General features: G+C 50.3%; 1 protein-coding gene across 1 annotated transcript in view; it reads right to left on the bottom strand.

Moving 5' to 3' along the window:
• Window positions 1-26,032, bottom strand: part of LOC124606077 (collagen alpha-1(IV) chain-like) — a 75,086-nt gene that overhangs the window by 14,195 nt on the left and 34,859 nt on the right. The window contains exon 3 of the mRNA XM_047138041.1: window positions 7,878-14,669. Coding sequence (XP_046993997.1) covers window positions 7,878-14,669 — 6,792 coding nt within the window. The remainder of the gene's footprint in view (window positions 1-7,877; window positions 14,670-26,032) is intronic.

Raw genomic sequence — 26,032 nt, 5'->3', positions numbered from 1 at the left:
AATCCAGAATGGTTCTTCGCTATAACTTCTACAGGAGTTTCAGAAACATGAGAGGGACATATATGTTTTCCTCCAGATGTCCAACTGTACATTCTAAAACATGTAGCTAGATACTGCGAATAACAAGCATGATGCGGTGAATTCAGGAAGTAACACAATATCCCCATTTTCAGGAGATCTCTTTCTGCTCTGGTAAGGTTCCCATCCGACAGATGCGTCACCATTGAGTTTGTCCAGTCTCTAGGCACAACGCTGTAGTTTTTCCGCTTTCATTATACTAATTTCAATAACATAAGAGTGGGTTTAAACTCCACCACTGACTATTAAGTTTTAGATTTTCCGTGTTTTCCCGTAGATTATCCGCTTAGCGGGGAGGTTTCTTTGAAATTGCTACCAATTTCGTTTCTTATAACATGCGAACTTGTTTTAGTCTCTAATGATTTTATCACTAGATGCCACACATTAGTGTTCTTCGCTTTATTTGAAGATTCAGTAGAACCACTTACGGTGAATCATCCGTTCCGTTCATAAAAATAGCGTTCTTAGCTAGTGTACTGCTATGTTAATAACTTTTCTGGCAGGAGCAGTTCGATAAAATACAGTAACAAGCTTCACCAAATTCAAGTTCCTCATTAAGCCTCAGTTCAGAGAAATTTCGTTAAATATTTCGACCGCACATGCCAGTACAAGAAAAAATAACCAGCCGTTACTGCGTAGGATCCAGAGTCGCAGACTTGATGTCCATTGCATTGGCTGTACTGAAGTTATGTGTAGGTAAACTGAAAAATGTTTTGAGAGGACTACAGAGAGACTGATATTTTATGCCGCACAAGAATTTGGCAGTTCCATTTTTCTCACTGAGAATTTAAGAAGGAAACGCCTACGCGTCTTCATATTACAGCAGACACTTCATTTCAGTACACAAGGCAGATTTCCTTTCTGGTAAACAAGCGTGTTTGTACAATGGCTAATAGACTTGGACGACGGTGATGTGTCCGATCCAGCCCTCTAAACTTGTTTGCCTGTGAGGATTCTTTTGATGGTTCATCTGTTTCCGCTCCGCGTCTAATGACCCCGTGGTCAGCGGGACGTTAAGCTACGATATTCCGTCTTTCCTCGTTGTAGGAAAGGTACTTTGCAGGGAAAAGGAGTAAGGAAAACACCTGACAAGGGGAAGCCACGACGTTCGGATCATAGACTTACTTCACACTTGATACACTTTTAATAGTCCGTTAGGACAACATGATGTGCAAGTGACGTCAGTGGCGTACCGGTGCGTTGCAATCCTGAGCAAGAGGTTGTTGGCAGTCATGTGGTTATGGATTAAACTTCCACAGTCGGTGACTCACTGGATCGAATTCCGCTCATCTTTCTTTTAATACTAGTCGTGTTGTTCCGCACATACATTTGGAAGGTAATATGAAAAAAAGACACTTGTATCTGCATGAACTATTATTGAATATCCAACGTTATTTCACTGTTCACTGATTTTTATTATTACGACATATTTTATGCGACTTTTATTTCCACAGGCACGTTAAAAACCTTCCCAAGCGTCTTCAGACTTGTTCGTATTTGATTGAAAACAAACGAGAAATTGCTATTCGTGAAGATACTGTTAAAATACATTCAATCGTACATCGCCAATTTTCGGCATCGACATTAACGAAATCGTTGTTACTCATGGTTTGCATCTGAATTTTCGGAAGGAAGAGAAATTTTGCAAAATGTCAGCGAGCTCTATTTTTCATTAGAACTCTGGAGGTCTGTGTGCACGTCAGGAAAATTGCATTCATTCGTTGTAGTAGACGCCGAAAACCTCAAACCACACACACACACACACACACACACACACACACACACACACACACACACGCCATTTTGTCTTCCGTATCTGTACGAGAAATACCACCCTGCAACTTGTAATGTCGAAAGCACATCCGACTATTAATCGTACATTACCCTCATATTCTGGCATATTCTGAGCGATTCAGAAAGCTCTAACGCTGAAGTAAAGCTTAAACAAAATCTGTCGCAGAAGCGAATTTTCACAGAACTCCAATGCAGAAGCTGAGCTCACAAAATGACGTCTGTGCCTTTTATATTTTCTGATTCTCAGCGAGTAAAACAAAAATTACTAAGGCAATGTTAGAATGACCCGCGCAAGTGTCTGTGGAATCTACCTAGATCGGCAGTCGAAGATACGGAAATCGAGAAAAAGTGACTGAAAATAAAATATAACTTTTCCTTTTTCCAATCCATTGTCCATCTGAACAACACTCCCACCACGAGATTTAACAAACATTGTCTTTATACCGCATTTTAAATCGGATTAATGTAGAGGGTGTTTAAAAATCGCCCGATTTCACATGACTTTACCTGAATATAAAAACTTGAGAGAAATAATAACTTTGCGCATTGAACAACAAAAATTTATAAATTCAAGCATTTATTTGCTACATGCATGTACATACATCCTTTCGTAAATATTCAATGTGATCTCCGCAGATACACGACAAATATCCAGACAGTATTCGTATTCGCCCCTAATTCTAAGAGCACGTTTGGCTTTAACGCATCAACTGATGTTGCTGTGTCAAGGCGCACTGCACCCAAAATTGATGAAAGTGGAGGCACGTAGATTCTTTCACGAGCACCACAAAAACATATTACACTGCGATTGGGCGTTCTAGGAAACCAATGATGCAATGCGTGGGCCATACGCCCCTTGCGCTGCGTTAGGGACAGTACTTTAGTCTGACGAAGATTACGCACCACTGTTGTAACTGAAATACACCTGCTAAAACGGAGAATACAAACACATTTCGTCGGTTTGTTATCGCCATCTCGACTCTACGCACATTGTATAATTAACAAGCGAGCGAGTTAACTGGCTGCACTGCAGAGAACGCTCAAATGAGTAAATCAGAAGTAAATACTTCGGCGTAGTGATGCAGCTTAAGTCAACAAAGTCTTCCACTCCACACTGTATACCAATTAGGTTCCTTTCGGAGTGCACTGATGTAATAGCCAACTACTTAGCTATTACGCACAACCGCTCTCTCGACTATAGATCCCTACCTAAAAAAACTCAAACTTGCACAGTTAAAACTAATGCACAAGAACGGAAATAGAAGTAATCCGCTGAGCTATAGACCATTATCACTGATATCAGGTTGCAGTAGGATTCTGTACATGCATTGTTTGCCCAATACCGCCAATAAAATGATCTATTGACACATATCGTTCTTGTGAAAATATCGTTCTTGTGAAAGTCGTGTGGCTTTTACTAACACAAAGTAACTAGCGCTTTCTACAGGGAATTTCAAATTTATTCCGTATTTTTAGATTTCCAGAAGGCTATTGACACTGTTCCTCATACGCGACGCTTAAAAAAATTGGTGCCTATGATGTACTGTCGCATTTGTGCGACTGGGTTTGTGATTTCCAGTCAAGGAGGTCACAATTAACAGAAGATCGTCGAATGAAACAGCTGTGGTATCTGCCATTTCCAAGGAAGTATTGCTGTTTCTAATCTATGTAAACTATTTACGAGACAGTCTGAGCAGCCCTCTTACATTGTTTGCAGATTACGCTGTCATTCGCTGCCTAGCAAAGTAATCAGAAGATCAAAACCAGTTGCAAAGCTAATTAGACATATCTTTATGGTGTGAAAGGTGGCAATTGACTCTAAATAACTCATCTTTTAACGAAATTTCAGTCGCCAACTTTCTCCTCAGTGCGAAAATATTTTGTTGATTTCCGCCTATATAGGGAGAAATGACCTTCGTAATAACATAAGAAAAATCAAATCCTATGTGGGAAAAGGCTTCGATTATCCGTATGATGTTAGTGTGTGGAACGGTAGGAGAGTCTGAAAGTGGTTCGGTGAACCCAGAGCCAAACTCATAAGTGTGAACTGCAGAGTAGCCATATAAATAATACAGTCTTGTGATATCGTGTGAATCTGTTTGGAACGGCATGTAATTTACGCTGCAGATGTGTCTTCTCGAATGGGCAAGCTCTGTTTACAGCATTGTTAATGGAAGCACAAGCCGTTTCGTGGAACCATCTAGATTCCAAAACCTACAGTAACGGGGAGCACGGAACCAGCGCGGAACGTGAGATGACCGACAGCACTCTAATCACCTTGAATTCATAGACTGCGCCCGTGTTTGCTAATTAATGTAGTCGTAAGGCAGGGATATTAACAGCGTTCTGCGTCGAATTAGGGGACCCTACGTGTACCGACATATCTGACAACCTCTCTACAAATATGCGGGTAATGAGTGAATTGCGGCGGTGACCCTGTATTTCACCTACCTGTATGCAATCCGTCGTGCCCATGCCACCGTTCTGTGACATCTGCAACCACAGAAATCAATTTGTCACAGTTAATCCAACGCACTCTGCAATTTAGTATCTGTAGTTGGCCACTCATTACGTAGGTGAGTGCGCTTGCAAATGACGGTCACTAGTTTCCGGGAAATACCGCTCGTATAATCAGACAGTAAAGCATGCTGTTCTACCTGCAGTGTTTAGTCACCGAAAACAGACAAATGCGGAAAATCTACCGGCTACTGGCGTAGCGGCGGTGACTTGCTGACTTGATAATAAGTAGGATATATAGGTTGTCGCTGCCAAGAGCGTACGCAAGATCTGAGGTACGGCAGCGGGCGGGGAAGCATCTCACGTTAGTTTCGCTTTGACTGAACAAAATGGTTCTTTGATTTACTACACACGGCTCTGAGTACACTTCCAACTAAAAGTTCGAGCGATTGACAGAATCCTCTTGCATATCAATAAAAATAAAAATAAAAATAAAAATTCTGTTGATTCTATTCAGTCAATGGGACAAAAACTTAAAACAATGGTTATTCAGTGTTGTGGCTGCAGATCGTAGTCCAGTGGCCAGCGTTGCTGCTTCTGGATCACAGGGTCCGGGGTTCGATTCCCAGCCGAGTCGTGGATTTTCTCCAGTGTCTGAGCTGTCCTCATTTATCTTCATTCGGAAAACTGGCGAAACTGGACATTAAAAAGATTGGGAATTTGTAAGGGTGCTGATAACCACGCAGTTGAGCGCCTCACGCACCAAATATCGTCCATCATCAAAGTGTTGCCATCTAGTAAACAACGGTGAATAGATGTACTGCATTATTGTACTGTAGTCTATTTTTTAATGTTGGCTGGAAGTATTTAAGTTCGACAAATGTGTTTTTTCAAGTTATATCTTTTGTGTAGTTTGTATAAAGTGCAACCCATCTTACAATTTGACAATACGCATGTGAAGAAAACCTCCAAACCCCCTAAATCCTCACTCAAATTGACGACGGACCTCAGTCCACCCTGCCCAGTCTGATGCATTATTGTGCAGCCATGTTAACTGGGTTCCATTTTGAGACGTCATGTAGCGCCGTCTTGCACGGCATAGTCGAGAACATTCGAATATTCGGAGAGGGCATCTGTTCGACATTATACTTAAACAACTTTTTTTCCTCTCCTCTAGTGCAAAACAAAAGATATTTTCTCTGTCCAGCTGATGCAATTCGGCCTACAAATGAAACATTGGTCAACACCTCCACGTTATAGTAAGCACGTGTTCTTCGGAGTGTAATACACTCGCTCTGCCGTTAAAACTGAATTTACGAGGGGTAATCAAAGTTTAATGACCCAGAAAAAAATAAAATTGTGTGTTTCATTTAGTTTGCGGTTGGCTAGGGCACTTGATTGTTGCAATGTTTTTCTTTGACTTCTTAACAGTACTCAAATCACTTTAATTTCACTGATAAAACTGTCACTAACATCCTTGTAACTGTTTCCCAACGTTTCTGATGCTGAAACTCGGAACTCGTAATAAAACAGTTTCATTCGTAAATCGTACTTTGCTTCTACACCAAGCAATTCCATCACTGCAATACAGGTACTTCCATAAAGTTCTTTATTTTCTGTCAGATAAACTGTCCCGGCTGGTGTAGCCACGTGCGCATATCTCGCTCAGTGCTCCAGCAAGTTCTCATCCAAAGTACTCTGCTACCCAAATGCAGTCGGACTTGGTGGCCTAGTGGTAAAGTGGAAGCCGCAGACCGTAAGGCTGTGGGATCAAATCCCGGTCGGATACCGGAATTCTTCAGTCTGCCTTCACCTCTATTATGTGGTCATATCTCAGAAACGACACGTGCTTCGGGTTCCGAATGACGGTCTCCCAGCCAATCATGCCATGCAAATTTCCTTTAATCCATCCGCAACTCCTAAACAATCCTGCACTCCCTGCTTTTTTATACTTCATCAGTCTTCAGACTGGTTTGATGCCGGCTGCTGCTACGAATTCCCCTCCTGTGCCAACCTCTTCATCTTAGAATAGCACGTGCAGTCGACGTCCTCTATTATTCGCTAGATGTAATCTAATCTCCGTGTTGCTCTACAGTTATGCCCTCTACAGCTCCTGACGTCTTAATAGATGTCCTGTCGTCCTGTCCATTCTCCCTGTCAGTGCTTTCCACATATTGCTTTCTTCTCCGATTCTGCGTAGTACCTCCCCATTTCTTATTATAAATCCACTTAATTCGCAGCATTCTTCTATAGCGCCACATTCTTCAATTCTGTACCGGTTTTCCCACAGTCCCTGTTTCTGTACCATACAATGCTGTACACCATCGCAGCCATGGTCTCCGAACTGATAGTCCATGCTGCTCCAAACGTACCTTTCCGGAAATATCCACCTCAAATTATGACCTATGTTTGATACAAGCAGACTTCTCTTGATCAGGAATGCCCTTTCTGCCAGTGCTAGTCTGATGTCGTCCTAGCTCCGCCCGTCATTGGTTATTTTGTTGCCTAGGTAGTAGAATAATTTAACCTCATCTACTTCGTGGCCTTCAATTCTAACGTTAAGTCTCTTGCTGATTCCGTTTCTCCTACTTCTCATTAATTCCGTCTCTCTTCGATATACTCTCAGTTCATATTCTGTTCTCATTACTGTTCATTCCAGCAGATCATGTAACTCTTCTTTACTTTCACTCAGGATATCAATGTCATCAGCGAATCGTATCGCTCATATCCTTTCACATTGAATTTTAATACCACTTCTGAACATATCTTTTATTTCCATCATTGCTTCTTCTATGTACAGATTGAACAGAAGAGGCGAAAGACTGCATACCTGTCTTACACCCTTTTTAATCCGAGCGCTTCGTTCTTGGTCGTCCACTCTTACTATTCCCTGTTGTACATATTATATTTTACCCGTCTCCCCCTATCGCTTACCCCTATTTTTCTCAGGATTTCAAACATCTTGCACCATTTTACATTATCGCACGCTTTTTCCAAGTCGACAAATACTATGAACGTGTCTTGATTTTTCTTTACTCTTGCTTTCATTATCAATCGCAACGTCAGAACTACCTCTCTCGTGCCCTTAAGTTTCCTGAAGCCAAGCTGATGGTCATCCAACACATCCTCAATTTTCTTTTCCAGTCTTCTGTATATTATTCTTGTCAGCAACTTGAATGCAAGAGCCGCAAAGATAATTGTACGACAATTCTCGCAGCTGTCAGTTCTTGCAGTCTTCGGAATTGTGTGGATGATATTTTTCCGAAAGTAAGGTTGTATGTCGCCACACACATTCTACCCCCCATGCAGGTCCGGGGGTTAAAATAGGCCCGAGGTCTTCTGCCTGTCGTAAGAGGCGACTAAAAGGAGTCAATCCCCCTCAAGGGGGTAGTTAGCGCCTGCGTCCGGAGACGTGCGGTCCCACGACCTATATTTGTGGTCTTCTTGGTTTTTCACTTCTCGTTTCTTCCTTCTTTGGTTGGTTCCATTCTTTGTTCTTCTCCATCTAACTGTCTTCCTTACTCTTTCCCTTGCCTTCTTTCCCTTGCCTTCTTTCCCTTGCCTTCTTTCCCTTCTTGCCTTCTTTCCCTTCTTGCCTTCTTTCCCTTCTTGCCTTCTTTCCCTTCTTGCCTTCTTTCCCTTCTTGCCTTCTTTCCCTTCTTGCCTTCTTTCCCTTCTTGCCTTCTTTCCCTTCTTGCCTTCTTTCCCTTCTTGCCTTCTTTCCCTTCTTGCCTTCTTTCCCTTCTTGCCTTCTTTCCCTTCTTGCCTTCTTTCCCTTCTTGCCTTCTTTCCCTTCTTGCCTTCTTTCCCTTCTTGCCTTCTTTCCCTTCTTGCCTTCTTTCCCTTCTTGCCTTCTTTCCCTTCTTGCCTTCTTTCCCTTCTTGCCTTCTTTCCCTTCTTGCCTTCTTTCCCTTCTTGCCTTCTTTCCCTTCTTGCCTTCTTTCCCTTCTTGCCTTCTTTCCCTTCTTGCCTTCTTTCCCTTCTTGCCTTCTTTCCCTTCTTGCCTTCTTTCCCTTCTTGCCTTCTTTCCCTTCTTGCCTTCTTTCCCTTCTTGCCTTCTTTCCCTTCTTGCCTTCTTTCCCTTCTTGCCTTCTTTCCCTTCTTGCCTTCTTTCCCTTCTTGCCTTCTTTCCCTTCTTGCCTTCTTTCCCTTCTTGCCTTCTTTCCCTTCTTGCCTTCTTTCCCTTCTTGCCTTCTTTCCCTTCTTGCCTTCTTTCCCTTCTTGCCTTCTTTCCCTTCTTGCCTTCTTTCCCTTCTTGCCTTCTTTCCCTTCTTGCCTTCTTTCCCTTCTTGCCTTCTTTCCCTTCTTGCCTTCTTTCCCTTCTTGCCTTCTTTCCCTTCTTGCCTTCTTTCCCTTCTTGCCTTCTTTCCCTTCTTGCCTTCTTTCCCTTCTTGCCTTCTTTCCCTTCTTGCCTTCTTTCCCTTCTTGCCTTCTTTCCCTTCTTGCCTTCTTTCCCTTCTTGCCTTCTTTCCCTTCTTGCCTTCTTTCCCTTCTTGCCTTCTTTCCCTTCTTGCCTTCTTTCCCTTCTTGCCTTCTTTCCCTTCTTGCCTTCTTTCCCTTCTTGCCTTCTTTCCCTTCTTGCCTTCTTTCCCTTCTTGCCTTCTTTCCCTTCTTGCCTTCTTTCCCTTCTTGCCTTCTTTCCCTTCTTGCCTTCTTTCCCTTCTTGCCTTCTTTCCCTTCTTGCCTTCTTTCCCTTCTTGCCTTCTTTCCCTTCTTGCCTTCTTTCCCTTCTTGCCTTCTTTCCCTTCTTGCCTTCTTTCCCTTCTTGCCTTCTTTCCCTTCTTGCCTTCTTTCCCTTCTTGCCTTCTTTCCCTTCTTGCCTTCTTTCCCTTCTTGCCTTCTTTCCCTTCTTGCCTTCTTTCCCTTCTTGCCTTCTTTCCCCTTCTTGCCTTCTTTCCCCTTCTTGCCTTCTTTCCCCTTCTTGCCTTCTTTCCCCTTCTTGCCTTCTTTCCCCTTCTTGCCTTCTTTCCCCTTCTTGCCTTCTTTCCCCTTCTTGCCTTCTTTCCCCTTCTTGCCTTCTTTCCCCTTCTTGCCTTCTTTCCCCTTCTTGCCTTCTTTCCCCTTCTTGCCTTCTTTCCCCTTCTTGCCTTCTTTCCCCTTCTTGCCTTCTTTCCCCTTCTTGCCTTCTTTCCCCTTCTTGCCTTCTTTCCCCTTCTTGCCTTCTTTCCCCTTCTTGCCTTCTTTCCCCTTCTTGCCTTCTTTCCCCTTCTTGCCTTCTTTCCCCTTCTTGCCTTCTTTCCCCTTCTTGCCTTCTTTCCCCTTCTTGCCTTCTTTCCCCTTCTTGCCTTCTTTCCCCTTCTTGCCTTCTTTCCCCTTCTTGCCTTCTTTCCCCTTCTTGCCTTCTTTCCCCTTCTTGCCTTCTTTCCCCTTCTTGCCTTCTTTCCCCTTCTTGCCTTCTTTCCCCTTCTTGCCTTCTTTCCCCTTCTTGCCTTCTTTCCCCTTCTTGCCTTCTTTCCCCTTCTTGCCTTCTTTCCCCTTCTTGCCTTCTTTCCCCTTCTTGCCTTCTTTCCCCTTCTTGCCTTCTTTCCCCTTCTTGCCTTCTTTCCCCTTCTTGCCTTCTTTCCCCTTCTTGCCTTCTTTCCCCTTCTTGCCTTCTTTCCCCTTCTTGCCTTCTTTCCCCTTCTTGCCTTCTTTCCCCTTCTTGCCTTCTTTCCCCTTCTTGCCTTCTTTCCCCTTCTTGCCTTCTTTCCCCTTCTTGCCTTCTTTCCCCTTCTTGCCTTCTTTCCCCTTCTTGCCTTCTTTCCCCTTCTTGCCTTCTTTCCCCTTCTTGCCTTCTTTCCCCTTCTTGCCTTCTTTCCCCTTCTTGCCTTCTTTCCCCTTCTTGCCTTCTTTCCCCTTCTTGCCTTCTTTCCCCTTCTTGCCTTCTTTCCCCTTCTTGCCTTCTTTCCCCTTCTTGCCTTCTTTCCCCTTCTTGCCTTCTTTCCCCTTCTTGCCTTCTTTCCCCTTCTTGCCTTCTTTCCCCTTCTTGCCTTCTTTCCCCTTCTTGCCTTCTTTCCCCTTCTTGCCTTCTTTCCCCTTCTTGCCTTCTTTCCCCTTCTTGCCTTCTTTCCCCTTCTTGCCTTCTTTCCCCTTCTTGCCTTCTTTCCCCTTCTTGCCTTCTTTCCCCTTCTTGCCTTCTTTCCCCTTCTTGCCTTCTTTCCCCTTCTTGCCTTCTTTCCCCTTCTTGCCTTCTTTCCCCTTCTTGCCTTCTTTCCCCTTCTTGCCTTCTTTCCCCTTCTTGCCTTCTTTCCCCTTCTTGCCTTCTTTCCCCTTCTTGCCTTCTTTCCCCTTCTTGCCTTCTTTCCCCTTCTTGCCTTCTTTCCCCTTCTTGCCTTCTTTCCCCTTCTTGCCTTCTTTCCCCTTCTTGCCTTCTTTCCCCTTCTTGCCTTCTTTCCCCTTCTTGCCTTCTTTCCCCTTCTTGCCTTCTTTCCCCTTCTTGCCTTCTTTCCCCTTCTTGCCTTCTTTCCCCTTCTTGCCTTCTTTCCCCTTCTTGCCTTCTTTCCCCTTCTTGCCTTCTTTCCCCTTCTTGCCTTCTTTCCCCTTCTTGCCTTCTTTCCCCTTCTTGCCTTCTTTCCCCTTCTTGCCTTCTTTCCCCTTCTTGCCTTCTTTCCCCTTCTTGCCTTCTTTCCCCTTCTTGCCTTCTTTCCCCTTCTTGCCTTCTTTCCCCTTCTTGCCTTCTTTCCCCTTCTTGCCTTCTTTCCCCTTCTTGCCTTCTTTCCCCTTCTTGCCTTCTTTCCCCTTCTTGCCTTCTTTCCCCTTCTTGCCTTCTTTCCCCTTCTTGCCTTCTTTCCCCTTCTTGCCTTCTTTCCCCTTCTTGCCTTCTTTCCCCTTCTTGCCTTCTTTCCCCTTCTTGCCTTCTTTCCCCTTCTTGCCTTCTTTCCCCTTCTTGCCTTCTTTCCCCTTCTTGCCTTCTTTCCCCTTCTTGCCTTCTTTCCCCTTCTTGCCTTCTTTCCCCTTCTTGCCTTCTTTCCCCTTCTTGCCTTCTTTCCCCTTCTTGCCTTCTTTCCCCTTCTTGCCTTCTTTCCCCTTCTTGCCTTCTTTCCCCTTCTTGCCTTCTTTCCCCTTCTTGCCTTCTTTCCCCTTCTTGCCTTCTTTCCCCTTCTTGCCTTCTTTCCCCTTCTTGCCTTCTTTCCCCTTCTTGCCTTCTTTCCCCTTCTTGCCTTCTTTCCCCTTCTTGCCTTCTTTCCCCTTCTTGCCTTCTTTCCCCTTCTTGCCTTCTTTCCCCTTCTTGCCTTCTTTCCCCTTCTTGCCTTCTTTCCCCTTCTTGCCTTCTTTCCCCTTCTTGCCTTCTTTCCCCTTCTTGCCTTCTTTCCCCTTCTTGCCTTCTTTCCCCTTCTTGCCTTCTTTCCCCTTCTTGCCTTCTTTCCCCTTCTTGCCTTCTTTCCCCTTCTTGCCTTCTTTCCCCTTCTTGCCTTCTTTCCCCTTCTTGCCTTCTTTCCCCTTCTTGCCTTCTTTCCCCTTCTTGCCTTCTTTCCCCTTCTTGCCTTCTTTCCCCTTCTTGCCTTCTTTCCCCTTCTTGCCTTCTTTCCCCTTCTTGCCTTCTTTCCCCTTCTTGCCTTCTTTCCCCTTCTTGCCTTCTTTCCCCTTCTTGCCTTCTTTCCCCTTCTTGCCTTCTTTCCCCTTCTTGCCTTCTTTCCCCTTCTTGCCTTCTTTCCCCTTCTTGCCTTCTTTCCCCTTCTTGCCTTCTTTCCCCTTCTTGCCTTCTTTCCCCTTCTTGCCTTCTTTCCCCTTCTTGCCTTCTTTCCCCTTCTTGCCTTCTTTCCCCTTCTTGCCTTCTTTCCCCTTCTTGCCTTCTTTCCCCTTCTTGCCTTCTTTCCCCTTCTTGCCTTCTTTCCCCTTCTTGCCTTCTTTCCCCTTCTTGCCTTCTTTCCCCTTCTTGCCTTCTTTCCCCTTCTTGCCTTCTTTCCCCTTCTTGCCTTCTTTCCCCTTCTTGCCTTCTTTCCCCTTCTTGCCTTCTTTCCCCTTCTTGCCTTCTTTCCCCTTCTTGCCTTCTTTCCCCTTCTTGCCTTCTTTCCCCTTCTTGCCTTCTTTCCCCTTCTTGCCTTCTTTCCCCTTCTTGCCTTCTTTCCCCTTCTTGCCTTCTTTCCCCTTCTTGCCTTCTTTCCCCTTCTTGCCTTCTTTCCCCTTCTTGCCTTCTTTCCCCTTCTTGCCTTCTTTCCCCTTCTTGCCTTCTTTCCCCTTCTTGCCTTCTTTCCCCTTCTTGCCTTCTTTCCCCTTCTTGCCTTCTTTCCCCTTCTTGCCTTCTTTCCCCTTCTTGCCTTCTTTCCCCTTCTTGCCTTCTTTCCCCTTCTTGCCTTCTTTCCCCTTCTTGCCTTCTTTCCCCTTCTTGCCTTCTTTCCCCTTCTTGCCTTCTTTCCCCTTCTTGCCTTCTTTCCCCTTCTTGCCTTCTTTCCCCTTCTTGCCTTCTTTCCCCTTCTTGCCTTCTTTCCCCTTCTTGCCTTCTTTCCCCTTCTTGCCTTCTTTCCCCTTCTTGCCTTCTTTCCCCTTCTTGCCTTCTTTCCCCTTCTTGCCTTCTTTCCCCTTCTTGCCTTCTTTCCCCTTCTTGCCTTCTTTCCCCTTCTTGCCTTCTTTCCCCTTCTTGCCTTCTTTCCCCTTCTTTGCCTTCTTTCCCCTTCTTGCCTTCTTTCCCCCTTCTTGCCTTCTTTCCCCTTCTTGCCTTCTTTCCCCTTCTTGCCTTCTTTCCCCTTCTTGCCTTCTTTCCCCTTCTTGCCTTCTTTCCCCTTCTTGCCTTCTTTCCCCTTCTTGCCTTCTTTCCCCTTCTTGCCTTCTTTCCCCTTCTTGCCTTCTTTCCCCTTCTTGCCTTCTTTCCCCTTCTTGCCTTCTTTCCCCTTCTTGCCTTCTTTCCCCTTCTTGCCTTCTTTCCCCTTCTTGCCTTCTTTCCCCCTTCTTGCCTTCTTTCCCCTTCTTGCCTTCTTTCCCCTTCTGCCTTCTTTCCCCCTTCTTGCCTTCTTTCCCCTTCTTGCCTTCTTTCCCCTTCTTGCCTTCTTTCCCCTCTTGCCTTCTTTTCCCCTCTTGCCTTCTTTTCCCCTCTTGCCTTCTTTTCCCCCTCTTGCCTTCTTTTCCCCTCTTGCCTTCTTTTCCCCCCTCTTGCCTTCTTTTCCCCTCTTGCCTTCTTTTCCCCCTCTTGCCTTCTTTCCCCCTCTTGCCTTCTTTTCCCCCTCTTGCCTTCTTTTCCCCCTCTTGCTTCTTTTCCCCCTCTTGCCTTCTTTCCCCCTCTTGCCTTCTTTCCCCCTCTTGCCTTCTTTCCCCTCTTGCCTTCTTTCCCCCTCTTGCCTTCTTTCCCCTCTTGCCTTCCTTTCCCCCTCTTGCCTTCTTTCCCCCTCTTGCCTTCTTTCCCCCTCTTGCCTTCTTTCCCCCTCTTGCCTTCTTTCCCCCTCTTGCCTTCTTTCCCCCTCTTGCCTTCTTTCCCCCTCTTGCCTTCTTTCCCCCTCTTGCCTTCTTCCCCCTCTTGCCTTCTTTCCCCCCTCTTGCCTTCTTTCCCCCTCTTGCCTTCTTTCCCCCCTCTTGCCTTCTTTCCCCCTCTTGCCTTCTTTCCCCCTCTTGCCTTCTTTCCCCCTCTTGCCTTCTTTTCCCCCTCTTGCCTTCTTTTCCCCCTCTTGCCTTCTTTCCCCTCTTGCCTTCTTTTCCCCTCTTGCCTTCTTTTCCCCCTCTTGCCTTCTTTTCCCCTCTTGCCTTCTTTTCCCCCTCTTGCCTTCTTTTCCCCCTCTTGCCTTCTTTTCCCCTCTTGCCTTCTTTTCCCCTCTTGCCTTCTTTTCCCCTCTTGCCTTCTTTTCCCCTCTTGCCTTCTTTTCCCCTCTTGCCTTCTTTTCCCCTCTTGCCTTCTTTTCCCCCTCTTGCCTTCTTTTCCCCTCTTGCCTTCTTTTCCCCTCTTGCCTTCTTTTCCCCTCTTGCCTTCTTTTCCCCTCTTGCCTTCTTTTCCCCTCTTGCCTTCGTTTCCCCTCTTGCCTTCTTTTCCCCTCTTGCCTTCTTTTCCCCTCTTGCCTTCTTTTCCCCTCTTGCCTTCTTTTCCCCCTCTTGCCTTCTTTTCCCCTCTTGCCTTCTTTTCCCCTCTTGCCTTCTTTTCCCCTCTTGCCTTCTTTTCCCCTCTTGCCTTCTTTTCCCCTCTTGCCTTCTTTTCCCCCTCTTGCCTTCTTTTCCCCTCTTGCCTTCTTTTCCCCTCTTGCCTTCTTTTCCCCTCTCTGCCTTCTTTTCCCCTCTTGCCTTCTTTTCCCCTCTTGCCTTCTTTTCCCCTCTTGCCTTCTTTTCCCCTCTTGCCTTCTTTCCCCTCTTGCCTTCTTTTCCCCTCTTGCCTTCTTCTCCCCCTCTTGCCTTCTCTCCCCCTCTTGCCTTCTCTCCCCCTCTTGCCTTCTCTCCCCTCTTGCCTTCTCTCCCCTCTTGCCTTCTCTCCCCTCTAGCCTTCTCTCCCCTCTTGCCTTCTCTCCCCCTCTAGCCTTCTCTCCCCTCTTGCCTTCTCTCCCCTCTTGCCTTCTCTCCCCTCTTGCCTTCTCTCCCCTCTTGCCTTCTCTCCCCTCTTGCCTTCTCTCCCCCCTCTTGCCTTCTCTCCCCTCTTGCCTTCTCTCCCCTCTTGCCTTCTCTCCCCTCTTGCCTTCTCTCCCCCTCTTGCCTTCTCTCCCCTCTTGCCTTCTCTCCCCTCTTGCCTTCTCTCCCCTCTTGCCTTCTCTCCCCTCTTGCCTTCTCTCCCCTCTTGCCTTCTCTCCCCTCTTGCCTTCTCTCCCCTCTTGCCTTCTCTCCCCTCTTGCCTTCTCTCCCCTCTTGCCTTCTCTCCCCTCTTGCCTTCTCTCCCCTCTTGCCTTCTCTCCCCTCTTGCCTTCTCTCCCCTCTTGCCTTCTCTCCCCTCTTGCCTTCTCTCCCCTCTTGCCTTCTCTCCCCCTCTTGCCTTCTCTCCCCTCTTGCCTTCTCTCCCTCTTGCCTTCTCTCCCCTCTTGCCTTCTCTCCCCTCTTGCCTTCTCTCCCCTCTTGCCTTCTCTCCCCTCTTGCCTTCTCTCCCCTCTTGCCTTCTCTCCCCTCTTGCCTTCTCTCCCCTCTTGCCTTCTCTCCCCTCTTGCCTTCTCTCCCCTCTTGCCTTCTCTCCCCTCTTGCCTTCTCTCCCCTCTTGCCTTCTCTCCCCTCTTGCCTTCTCTCCCCTCTTGCCTTCTCTCCCCTCTTGCCTTCTCTCCCCTCTTGCCTTCTCTCCCCCTCTTGCCTTCTCTCCCCTCTTGCCTTCTCTCCCCTCTTGCCTTCTCTCCCCTCTTGCCTTCTCTCCCCTCTTGCCTTCTCTCCCCTCTTGCCTTCTCTCCCCTCTTGCCTTCTCTCCCCTCTTGCCTTCTCTCCCCTCTTGCCTTCTCTCCCCTCTTGCCTTCTCTCCCCTCTTGCCTTCTCTCCCCTCTTGCCTTCTCTCCCCTCTTGCCTTCTCTCCCCTCTTGCCTTCTCTCCCCCTCTTGCCTTCTCTCCCCTCTTGCCTTCTCTCCCCCTCTTGCCTTCTCTCCCCTCTTGCCTTCTCTCCCCTCTTGCCTTCTCTCCCCTCTTGCCTTCTCTCCCCTCTTGCCTTCTCTCCCCTCTTGCCTTCTCTCCCCTCTTGCCTTCTCTCCCCTCTTGCCTTCTCTCCCCTCTGGCCTTCTCTCCCCTCTGGCCTTCTCTCCCCTCTGGCCTTCTCTCCCCTCTGGCCTTCTCTCCCCTCTTGCCTTCTCTCCCCTCTTGCCTTCTCTCCCCTCTTGCCTTCTCTCCCCTCTTGCCTTCTCTCCCCTCTTGCCTTCTCTCCCCTCTTGCCTTCTCTCCCCTCTTGCCCTCTCTGCCTTCTCTCCCCTCTGGCCTTCTCTCCCCTCTTGCCTTCTCTCCCCTCTGGCCTTCTCTCCCCTCTCTGGCCTTCTCTCCCCTCTGGCCTTCTCTCCCCTCTGCCTTATCTCTCCCCCCTTGCCTTATCTCCCCCCTTGCCTTATCTCCCCCCTTGGCCTTATCTCCCCCCTTGCCTTCTCTCCCCCCCTTGCCTTCTCTCCCCCCCTTGCCTTCTCTCCCCCCTTGCCTTCTCTCCCCCCTTGCCTTCTCTCCCCCCTTGCCTTCTCTCCCCCCTTGCCTTCTCTCCCCCCTTGCCTTCTCTCCCCCCTTGCCTTCTCTCCCCCCTTGCCTTCTCTCCCCCCTTGCCTTCTCTCCCCCCCTTGCCTTCTCTCCCCCCTTGCCTTCTCTCCCCCCCTTGCCTTCTCTCCCCCCTTGCCTTCTCTCCCCCCTTGCCTTCTCTCCCCCCTTGCCTTCTCTCCCCCCTTGCCTTCTCTCCCCCCTTGCCTTCTCTCCCCCCTTGCCTTCTCTCCCCCCTTGCCTTCTCTCCCCCCCTTGCCTTCTCTCCCCCCCTTGCCTTCTCTCCCCCCTTGCCTTCTCTCCCCCCTTGCCTTCTCTCCCCCCTTGCCTTCTCTCCCCCCTTGCCTTCTCTCCCCCCTTGCCTTCTCTCCCCCCCTTGCCTTCTCTCCCCCCTTGCCTTCTCTCCCCCCTTGCCTTCTCTCCCCCCTTGCCTTCTCTCCCCCCTTGCCTTCTCTCCCCCCTTGCCTTCTCTCCCCCCTTGCCTTCTCTCCCCCCTTGCCTTCTCTCCCCCCTTGCCTTCTCTCCCCCCTTGCCTTCTCTCCCCCCTTGCCTTCTCTCCCCCCTTGCCTTCTCTCCCCCCTTGCCTTCTCTCCCCCCTTGCCTTCTCTCCCCCCTTGCCTTCCTTGCCTTCTCTCCCCCCTTGCCTTCTCTCCCCCCTTGCCTTCTCTCCCCCCTTGCCTTCTCTCCCCCCTTGCCTTCTCTCCCCCCTTGCCTTCTCTCCCCCCTTGCCTTCTCTCCCCCCTTGCCTTCTCTCCCCCCTTGCCTTCTCTCCCCCCTTGCCTTCTCTCCCCCCTTGCCTTCTCTCCCCCCTTGCCTTCTCTCCCCCCTTGCCTTCTCTCCCCCCTTGCCTTCTCTCCCCCCTTGCCTTCTCTCCCCCCTTGCCTTCTCTCCCCCCTTGCCTTCTCTCCCCCTTGCCTTCTCTCCCCCCTTGCCTTCTCTCCCCCCTTGCCTTCTCTCCCCCCTTGCCTTCTCTCCCCCCTTGCCTTCTCTCCCCCCTTGCCTTCTCTCCCCCCTTGCCTTCTCTCCCCCCTTGCCTTCTCTCCCCCCTTGCCTTCTCTCCCCCCTTGCCTTCTCTCCCCCCTTGCCTTCTCTCCCCCCTTGCCTTCTCTCCCCCCTTGCCTTCTCTCCCCCCCTTGCCTTCCTCTCCCCCCTTGCCTCTCTCTCCCCCCTTGCCTTCTCTCCCCCCTTGCCTTCTCTCCCCCCCTTGCCTTCTCTCCCCCCTTGCCTTCTCTCCCCCTTGCCTTCTCTCCCCCCTTGCCTTCTCTCCCCCCTTGCCTTCTCTCCCCCTTGCCTTCTCTCCCCCCCTTGCCTTCTCTCCCCCTTGCCTTCTCTCCCCCCTTGCCTTCTCTCCCCCCTTGCCTTCTCTCCCCCCTTGCCTTCTCTCCCCCCTTGCCTTCTCTCCCCCCTTGCCTTCTCTCTCCCCCCTTGCCTTCTCTCCCCCCTTGCCTTCTCTCCCCCCTTGCCTTCTCTCCCCCCTTGCCTTCTCTCCCCCCTTGCCTTCTCTCCCCCCTTGCCTTCTCTCCCCCCTTGCCTTCTCTCCCCCCTTGCCTTCTCTCCCCCCTTGCCTTCTCTCCCCCCTTGCCTTCTCTCCCCCCTTGCCTTCTCTCCCCCCCTTGCCTTCTCTCCCCCCTTGCCTTCTCTCCCCCCTTGCCTTCTCTCCCCCCTTGCCTTCTCTCCCCCTTGCCTTCTCTCCCCCCTTGCCTTCTCTCCCCCCTTGCCTTCTCTCCCCCCTTGCCTTCTCTCCCCCCTTGCCTTCTCTCCCCCCTTGCCTTCTCTCCCCCCTTGCTCTTCTCTCCCCCCTTGCCTTCTCTCCCCCCTTGCCTTCTCTCCCCCCTTGCCTTCTCTCCCCCCTTGCCTTCTCTCCCCCCTTGCCTTCTCTCCCCCCTTGCCTTCTCTCCCCCCTTGCCTTCTCTCCCCCCTTGCCTTCTCTCCCCCCTTGCCTTCTCTCCCCCCTTGCCTTCTCTCCCCCCTTGCCTTCTCTCCCCCCTTGCCTTCTCTCCCCCTTGCCTTCTCTCCCCCCTTGCCTTCTCTCCCCCTTGCCTTCTCTCCCCCCTTGCCTTCTCTCCCCCCTTGCCTTCTCTCCCCCCTTGCCTTCTCTCCCCCCTTGCCTTCTCTCCCCCCTTGCCTTCTCTCCCCCCTTGCCTTCTCTCCCCCCTTGCCTTCTCTCCCCCCTTGCCTTCTCTCCCCCCTTGCCTTCTCTTCCCCCCTTGCCTTCTCTCCCCCCTTGCCTTCTCTCCCCCCTTGCCTTCTCTCCCCCCTTGCCTTCTCTCCCCCCTTGCTTCTCTCCCCCCTTGCCTTCTCTCTCCCCCCTTGCCTTCTCTCCCCCCTTGCCTTCTCTCCCCCCTTGCCTTCTCTCCCCCCTTGCCTTCTCTCCCCCCCTTGCCTCTCTCCCGCCCTTGCCTTCTCTCCCCCCCTTGCCTTCTCTCCCCCCTTGCCTTCTCTCCCCCCCTTGCCTTCTCTCCCCCCTTGCCTTCTCTCCCCCCTTGCCTTCTCTCCCCCCTTGCCTTCTCTCCCCCCTTGCCTTCTCTCCCCCCCTTGCCTTCTCTCCTCTCCCCCCTTGCCTTCTCTCCCCCCTTGCCTTCTCTCCCCCCTTGCCTTCTCTCCCCCCTTGCCTTCTCTCCCCCCTTGCCTTCTCTCCCCCCTTGCCTTCTCTCCCCCCTTGCCTTCTCTCCCCCCTTGCCTTCTCTCCCCCCTTGCCTTCTCTCCCCCCTTGCCTTCTCTCCCCCCTTGCCTTCTCTCCCCCCTTGCCTTCTCTCCCCCCTTGCCTTCTCTCCCCCTTGCCTTCTCTCCCCCCTTGCCTTCTCTCCCCCCTTGCCTTCTCTCCCCCCTTGCCTTCTCTCCCCCCTTGCCTTCTCTCCCCCCTTGCCTTCTCTCCCCCCTTGCCTTCTCTCCCCCCTTGCCTTCTCTCCCCTCTTGCCTTCTCTCCCCTCTTGCCTTCTCTCCCCTCTTGCCTTCTCTCCCCTCTTGCCTTCTCTCCCCTCTTGCCTTCTCTCCCCTCTTGCCTTCTCTCCCCTCTTGCCTTCTCTCCCCTCTTGCCTTCTCTCCCCTCTTGCCTTCTCTCCCCTCTTGCCTTCTCTCCCCTCTTGCCTTCTCTCCCCTCTTGCCTTCTCTCCCCTCTTGCCTTCTCTCCCCTCTTGCCTTCTCTCCCCTCTTGCCTTCTCTCCCCTCTTGCCTTCTCTGCCCTCTTGCCTTCTCTGCCTCCTTGCCTTCTCTGCCCCCTTGCCTTCTCTGCCTCCTTGCCGTCTTTGCCGTCTTTGCCGTCTTTGCCTTCTTTGCCTTCTCTGGTCTCCGCCTCGGCGTTTGAGACAGTCTGTCCTCTCTCTCCCTCTCTTCTTCTTCTTCTTCTTCTTCCTTCCTCCCTGTGCGCGCCTGAAGGCCGACCCACGCGTTCGCACACGTAGCCGGTGACGGGGTAACCCGTAATTCCCCACCCTGGGTAGACAAGTAAGGCACGCACGTACCCCCTGCTGAAGGCCAGGCCCAGGGAGGGGTGATTGCCTGAGCTGATACCTTCGGACCATGCCGATTGGTCCCTCCATCTGTTTCTCGGGAGGTGTGACCTGAGGTGTAAACATTCACCTAAGGCGGGAGTGCTCTCTGAGAGGGTCCCAATAAGGAAGGAGCGCGCCATCGGAGACGCTGGCAATCATGGGGGATTCCTCCGCAATAAATTTCTCTTCTTCTCTCTCGACTTCTGCCCACAAACGGAAACATGACCAGCCCCCAGTGACAAAAGTACTACCGCCTACCCCACAGTTCCTCGTCATTTCTCGATCTGAGGACGGAAAGGATTTTTCCTCTGTCAACCCTTTCGTTATCCAGAAGGGTGTAGATCCCATAGCCGATACTGTTAAGTCTTGTACGAGGTTGCGTAATGGTACCTTGTTACTAGAAACTGAGAGCGCTTTTCAGGCACAGAAACTGCTTCGGGCCACACTACTGTCCACGTTCCCTGTCTGGGTGGAGGCTCACCGAACTTTGAATTCGTCTCATGGTTTGGTCTATACTAGAGCCCTCGACGGATTGACTGACGAGGAGATTCAATCTTTCCTCGCTGAGCAGGGCGTGACGGCTGTCCATAGGGTCATGAAAAAGGTCAACAATGACCTTGTACCGACCCGGAAACTTTTCTTGATCTTTGATAGTGTTAAGCTGCCATCACGCATCAAGGCGGGCTACGAGGTTATTTCTGTTCGCCCCTATGTCCCGACACCTACGCGCTGCTACCAGTGTCAGCGATTCAATCACACTCGACAGTCTTGTTCCAATGCGGCTAAATGTGTCACTTTTGGCAGGGATGCCCATGAGGGTGACTGTCCACCTCCATCTCCTCGTTGTGTGAACTGTCAGGGTGACCATGCAGCATCCTCCCGCGACTGTCCCGTCTATATGGACGAACGCTGTATCCAAGAAATTCGGGTCAAAGAGAAAGTGTCCACCTCGGCTGCTCGCAAGCTATTGGCTAGTAGGAAGCCCACGCTGCTCCCAGCGGGGAAATACAGTACTGTCCTCGCCTCTCCTCGGACTACCATGGAGGTGGCAACCCAGACATGTAATCTGACCTTCAGCACCACGGTCGTCCGTTCGGCCAGTGCTAAGATCGCACGGTTGACGTCTCCTCTTCCTCCCATCACCCCACAGACACCAGCCCCTTCATCAGCTTCTGCTAAGACGAAGACCCAGTAGTCAGATGCACGGGCCTTCAAGAAGGAACCGTCCCGTGCAGACTTCCTACGTACCTCGACCTCCCAGCCATCGACCGGTACTTCCACCAAACGACCTTCCAAGAAGGCTCATAGGAAGCACAGTTCTCCTTCTCCGCCACGGCGCATTTCTTCTCCTGCGCCACCCAGCGGTTGCCGCCCCAGGCCGTCATCCGTTTCGCCTGGCCGCACCGCTGGTAGCCGAACATCTGGCCGTTCACCGGCGGAGGAAGCTCCCCCTCCCGGCCATCTTACCCAGATGGCCGATGAACCTATAGAACCAATGGACGATGACTGTCCGCCTACTGATAGCGGCGGCAGTGCTCGCTCGAAGCCAGGCCCTCAGCGGCCTTCGAGGTGACCCCTTCTTTCATCTTCCTTTTCTTCTTACGATGGCACTTATTCACTGGAATATTCGCAGCATTCGCTCCAACCGAGAGGACTTGAAGTTGCTGCTCCGCTTGCACCGTCCGCTTGTCGTAGCCCTCCAGGAAACGAAGCTACGCCCATGCGATCAAATTGCCTTGGCACACTACACCTCTGTGCGTTTTGACCTACTCCTTGTGGTAGGTATCGCGGCTCATGGAGGGGTTATGTTGCTGGTCCGGGATGATATTTACTACGATCCCATCACGTTGCACACCGGCCTGCAGGCAGTTGCCATCCGAATTACTCTCCCCACTTTTACATTTTCCATTTGTACCGTTTACACTCCATCGTTGTCTGCCGTTACCAGGGCAGACATGATGCAACTTATTGCTCAGCTACCTGCACCATTTTTGTTAACTGGAGACTTCAATGCCCACCATCCCCTTTGGAGCTTTCCAGCATCCTGCCCGAGGAGCTCCCTGTTAGCAGACCTTTTCAACCAGCTCAATCTTGTCTGCCTCAATACTGGCGACCCTACTTTTCTTTCGGACACATCTCACACCTATTCCCATTTAGACCTCTCTATATGTACTCCCCAACTTGCACGCCGGTTTGAGTGGTATACACTTTCTGATACATATTAGAGCGACCACTTCCCGTGTGTTATCCATCTCCTGCAGCATACCCCCTCTCCGTGCTCATCTAGTTGGACCATCTCCAAAGCAGACTGGGGATCTTCTCTTCCAGGGCGACCTTTCAGGATCAAATCTTCACAAGCTGCGATCGTCAGGTCGCACACCTCACGGAAGTCATTCTCACTGCTGCTGAATATTCCATCCCTCACCCTACTTCTTCTCCACGTCGCGTACCGGTCCCCTGGTGGACCGCAGCATGTAGAGATGCTTTACGTGCTCGTCGACGTGCTTTACGCACCTTTAAACGTCACCCTACAGTGGCGAATTGTATCAATTATAAACGATTACGTGCACAGTGTCGTCGTATTATTAAAGAAACCAAGAAAGCCAGCTGGGCTGCTTTCACAAGCACCTTCAACAATTTTACTCCTTCTGTTGTCTGGGGTAGCCTGCGCCGGCTATTTGGCACTAAGGTCCACTCACCAGTTTCTGGCTTGACGGTCGCGAATGACGTCCATGTGGCCCCTGAGGCTGTCTCCAATGCCTTCGGCCGCTTTTTCGCAGAGGTTTCGAGCTCCGCTCATTACCACCCTGCATTCCTCCCCCGCAAACAGGCAGAGAAGGCCAGGCCACCTAACTTCCGCTCCTCGAATCGTGATAGTTATAATGCCCCATTCACCATGAGGGAACTCGAAAACGCACTTGGCCGATCACGGTCCTCCGCTACAGGGCCTGATTCTATTCATATTCAGATGCTGAAGAACCTTATCCTGCGGGTAAAGGTTTCCTTCTTCGTACTTATAATCGCATTTGGATTGAGGGACATGTTCCCGCATGCTGGCGCGAGTCTATTGTTGTACCGATTCCTAAGCCGGGGAAGGACAAGCACTTGCCTTCCAGTTATCGACCCATCTCGCTTACTAGCTGTCTCTGTAAAGTGATGGAGCGAATGGTTAACTCCCGTTTGGTTTGGCTGCTCGAGTTTCGACGCCTACTTACCAGTGTACAATGTGGATTTCGTAGGCGCCGCTCTACTGTTGATCATCTGGTTACTTTGTCGACCTTAATTATGAATAACTTCTTGCGGAAGCGCCCGACCGCGGCTGTGTTCTTTGATTTGGAGAAGGCTTACGACACCTGTTGGAGGGCGGGCATTCTCCGCAACATGCATACATGGGGCCTTCGCGGTCGCCTCCCTCTTTTTATTCGTTCCTTTTTAATGGATCGATAGTTCAGGGTACGTGGGTTCTGTCCTGTCGGACACCTTTCGCCAGGAGAATGGCGTGCCTCAGGGCTCAGTTTTGAGCATCGCTCTCTTCGCCATAGCGATCAATCCAATAATGGATTGCCTCCCAGCTGATGTATCAGGCTCCCTTTTCGTGGACGATTTTACCATCTATTGCAGCGCGCAGCGTACATGTTTCCTGGAGCGCTGTCTTCAGCGTTCTCCTGACCGTCTTTACTCCTGGAGTGTCGCCAATGGCTTCCGTTTTTCTGCCGAGAAGACGGTCTGTATTAACTTCTGGCGCTACAAAGAGTTTCTCCCACCGTCCTTAAGACTCGGTCCCGTTGCTCTCCCATTCGTGGAGACAACAAAATTTTTAGGTCTTACATTTGACAGGAAACTTAGCTGGTCTCCACATGTCTTATTTGGCTGCCCTTTGTACCCGTTCACTAAATGTCCTCCGTGTTCTCAGTGGTATGTCGTGGGGAGCGGATCGAACCGTCCTACTTCGCCTATATCGGTCAATCGTCCGCTCCAAGCTGGATTATGGGAGCTTCGTATACTCCTCTGCACGGCCATCCATCTTACGCCGCCTCAACTCCATACAACATCGGGGTTTACGACTTGCGATCGGAGCGTTTTATACTAGTCCTGCCGAGAGTCTTCATGCTGACGCTGGTGAATTGCCACTCCCCCACCGGCGCGATATGCTGCTTTGTCGGTATGCCTGTCGGCTACTGGCAATGCCCGACCACCCGTCTTATCGTTCCTATTTTGACGACTCTCTCGACCGTCAATACGGGTTGTATGTCTCTGCCCTGCTACCCCATGGAGTTTGCTTTCGTCGCCTCCTTCAACACCTTAATTTTTCACTCCCTGCAACCTTTCGAGTGGGCGAGAGCCACACGCCACCTTGGCTCCAGGCTCAGGTTCGCGTTCACCTTGACCTCAGCTCGCTCCCAAAGGAGGTTACCCCCGGTTCAGTCTACCACTCCCGTTTTGTCGAACTTCGTTCGAAGTTCATTAATATGACCTTCATTTATACAGATGGCTCTAAGACCAATGATGGGGTCGGTTGTTCTTTTACTGTCGGGGCACAAAGTTTCAAATACCGGCTCCATGGCCATTGCTCGGTCTTCACAGCTGAGCTCTTTGCCCTCTACCAGGCTGTTCATTACATCTGCCGCCACCGACATTCTGCATATGTCATCTGCTCCGATTCCCTGAGCGCCATCCAGAGCCTCAGTGATCCGTACCCGGTTCACCCTTTGGTGCACCGGATCCAACGCTCTCTTCAGCAGCTGGTGGACGTCGGTTCTCCGGTTAGCTTTATGTGGGTTCCTGGCCATGTCGGTATCCCTGGGAACGAAGCTGCAGATGCCGCAGCCAAGGCTGCGGTCCTCCAGCCTCGGACAGCTTCTTGTTGTGTCCCCTCGTCAGATTGTAGCAGGGTTATTTGTCGGCGCATTTTATCGCTGTGGCATGCCGATTGGGCTGCACTTACAGACAACAAGCTTCGGGCCTTGAAACCTCTTCCCGCGGCTTGGACGTCCTCCTCACGCCCTTCTCGGCGGGAGGAGGTAGTTTTGGCCCGGCTACGAATTGGACACTGCCGGTTCAGCCATCGCCATCTGCTGACGGCTGCGCCGGCGCCGTTCTGCCCATGTGGGCAGTTGTTGACGGTCCGCCACATTTTAACGTCCTGTCCGGATTTTAACACACTGCGTCTTGATCTTGGCCTGCCATGTACTCTAGATGCCATTTTAGCGGATGACCCACGAGCAGCTGCTCGCGTTCTTCATTTTATCAACTTGACAACCCTCTCTAAGGACATTTGATTATGCTGTTTTTTTTTTAATCCTATGCCTGTCAGTCTGTCTGTTATCGTGTTTTCCGTTTCGTTGCTGTTTTAAACTTGTGACTCGCGGTGCATTCCTAACGGAGTCTGGGCGCTATGGCCGTTGAAGTTGTGCGCCCTAAAACCACAAAAAAACACTCATTCTACATACCAATTTCTCCCACTAATTTCAGAAATTCTGATGCAATGTTATCTGTCCCTTCTGCCTTAACTGATCATAAATCCTCCAAAGCTCTCTTAAATTCTGACTCTAATACTGAATCCCATGTCTCTTCTAAATCGACTGGTGTTTCTTTTTCTATCACGTCAGACAAATCTTCCCCCACGTAGAGGCCTTCAGTGTACTCTTTCCACCTATCCGCTCTCGGCTCTGCATTTAACAGTGGAATTCCCGTTGGGCTCTTAATGTTGCCACCCTTGCTTTTAATTTCACCAAAGGATGTTTTGAGTTTCCTATATGCTGAGTCAGTCCTTCCGACAAGCATTTCTTTTTCGATTTTTCACATTTTTCGTGCAGCCATTTCGTCTTAGCTTCCCTGTACTTCCTATTTATTTCACTCCTCAGCGACTTGAATTTCTGTATTTCCGTGAACATTTTTGTACTCCTTTCTTTCATCGATCAACTGAATTATTTCTCCTATTACCTTTGGTTTCTTCTCCGTTGTCTTCTTTGTACCTTATGTTTGTCTTTCCACCGTCTGTGATTGCCCTTTTTAGATATGTCCATTCTTCTTCAGCTGTACTACCTACCGATCTATTCCTTACTGCTGTATCTATTGTCTTAGAGAACTTAAAGCGTACCTCGTCATTCCTTAGTACTTCCGTATCCCACTTCTCTGCGCATTGATTCTTCCTGACTAATCTCTTAAACTTCAGCCTACTCTTC

The sequence above is a fragment of the Schistocerca americana genome, chromosome 3, assembly GCF_021461395.2.
Source record: "Schistocerca americana isolate TAMUIC-IGC-003095 chromosome 3, iqSchAmer2.1, whole genome shotgun sequence".
NCBI lineage: Eukaryota > Metazoa > Arthropoda > Insecta > Orthoptera > Acrididae > Schistocerca > Schistocerca americana.
Note: the sequence above shows the minus strand (reverse complement) of the source record. Positions and strands in the feature narration are given on the sequence as shown.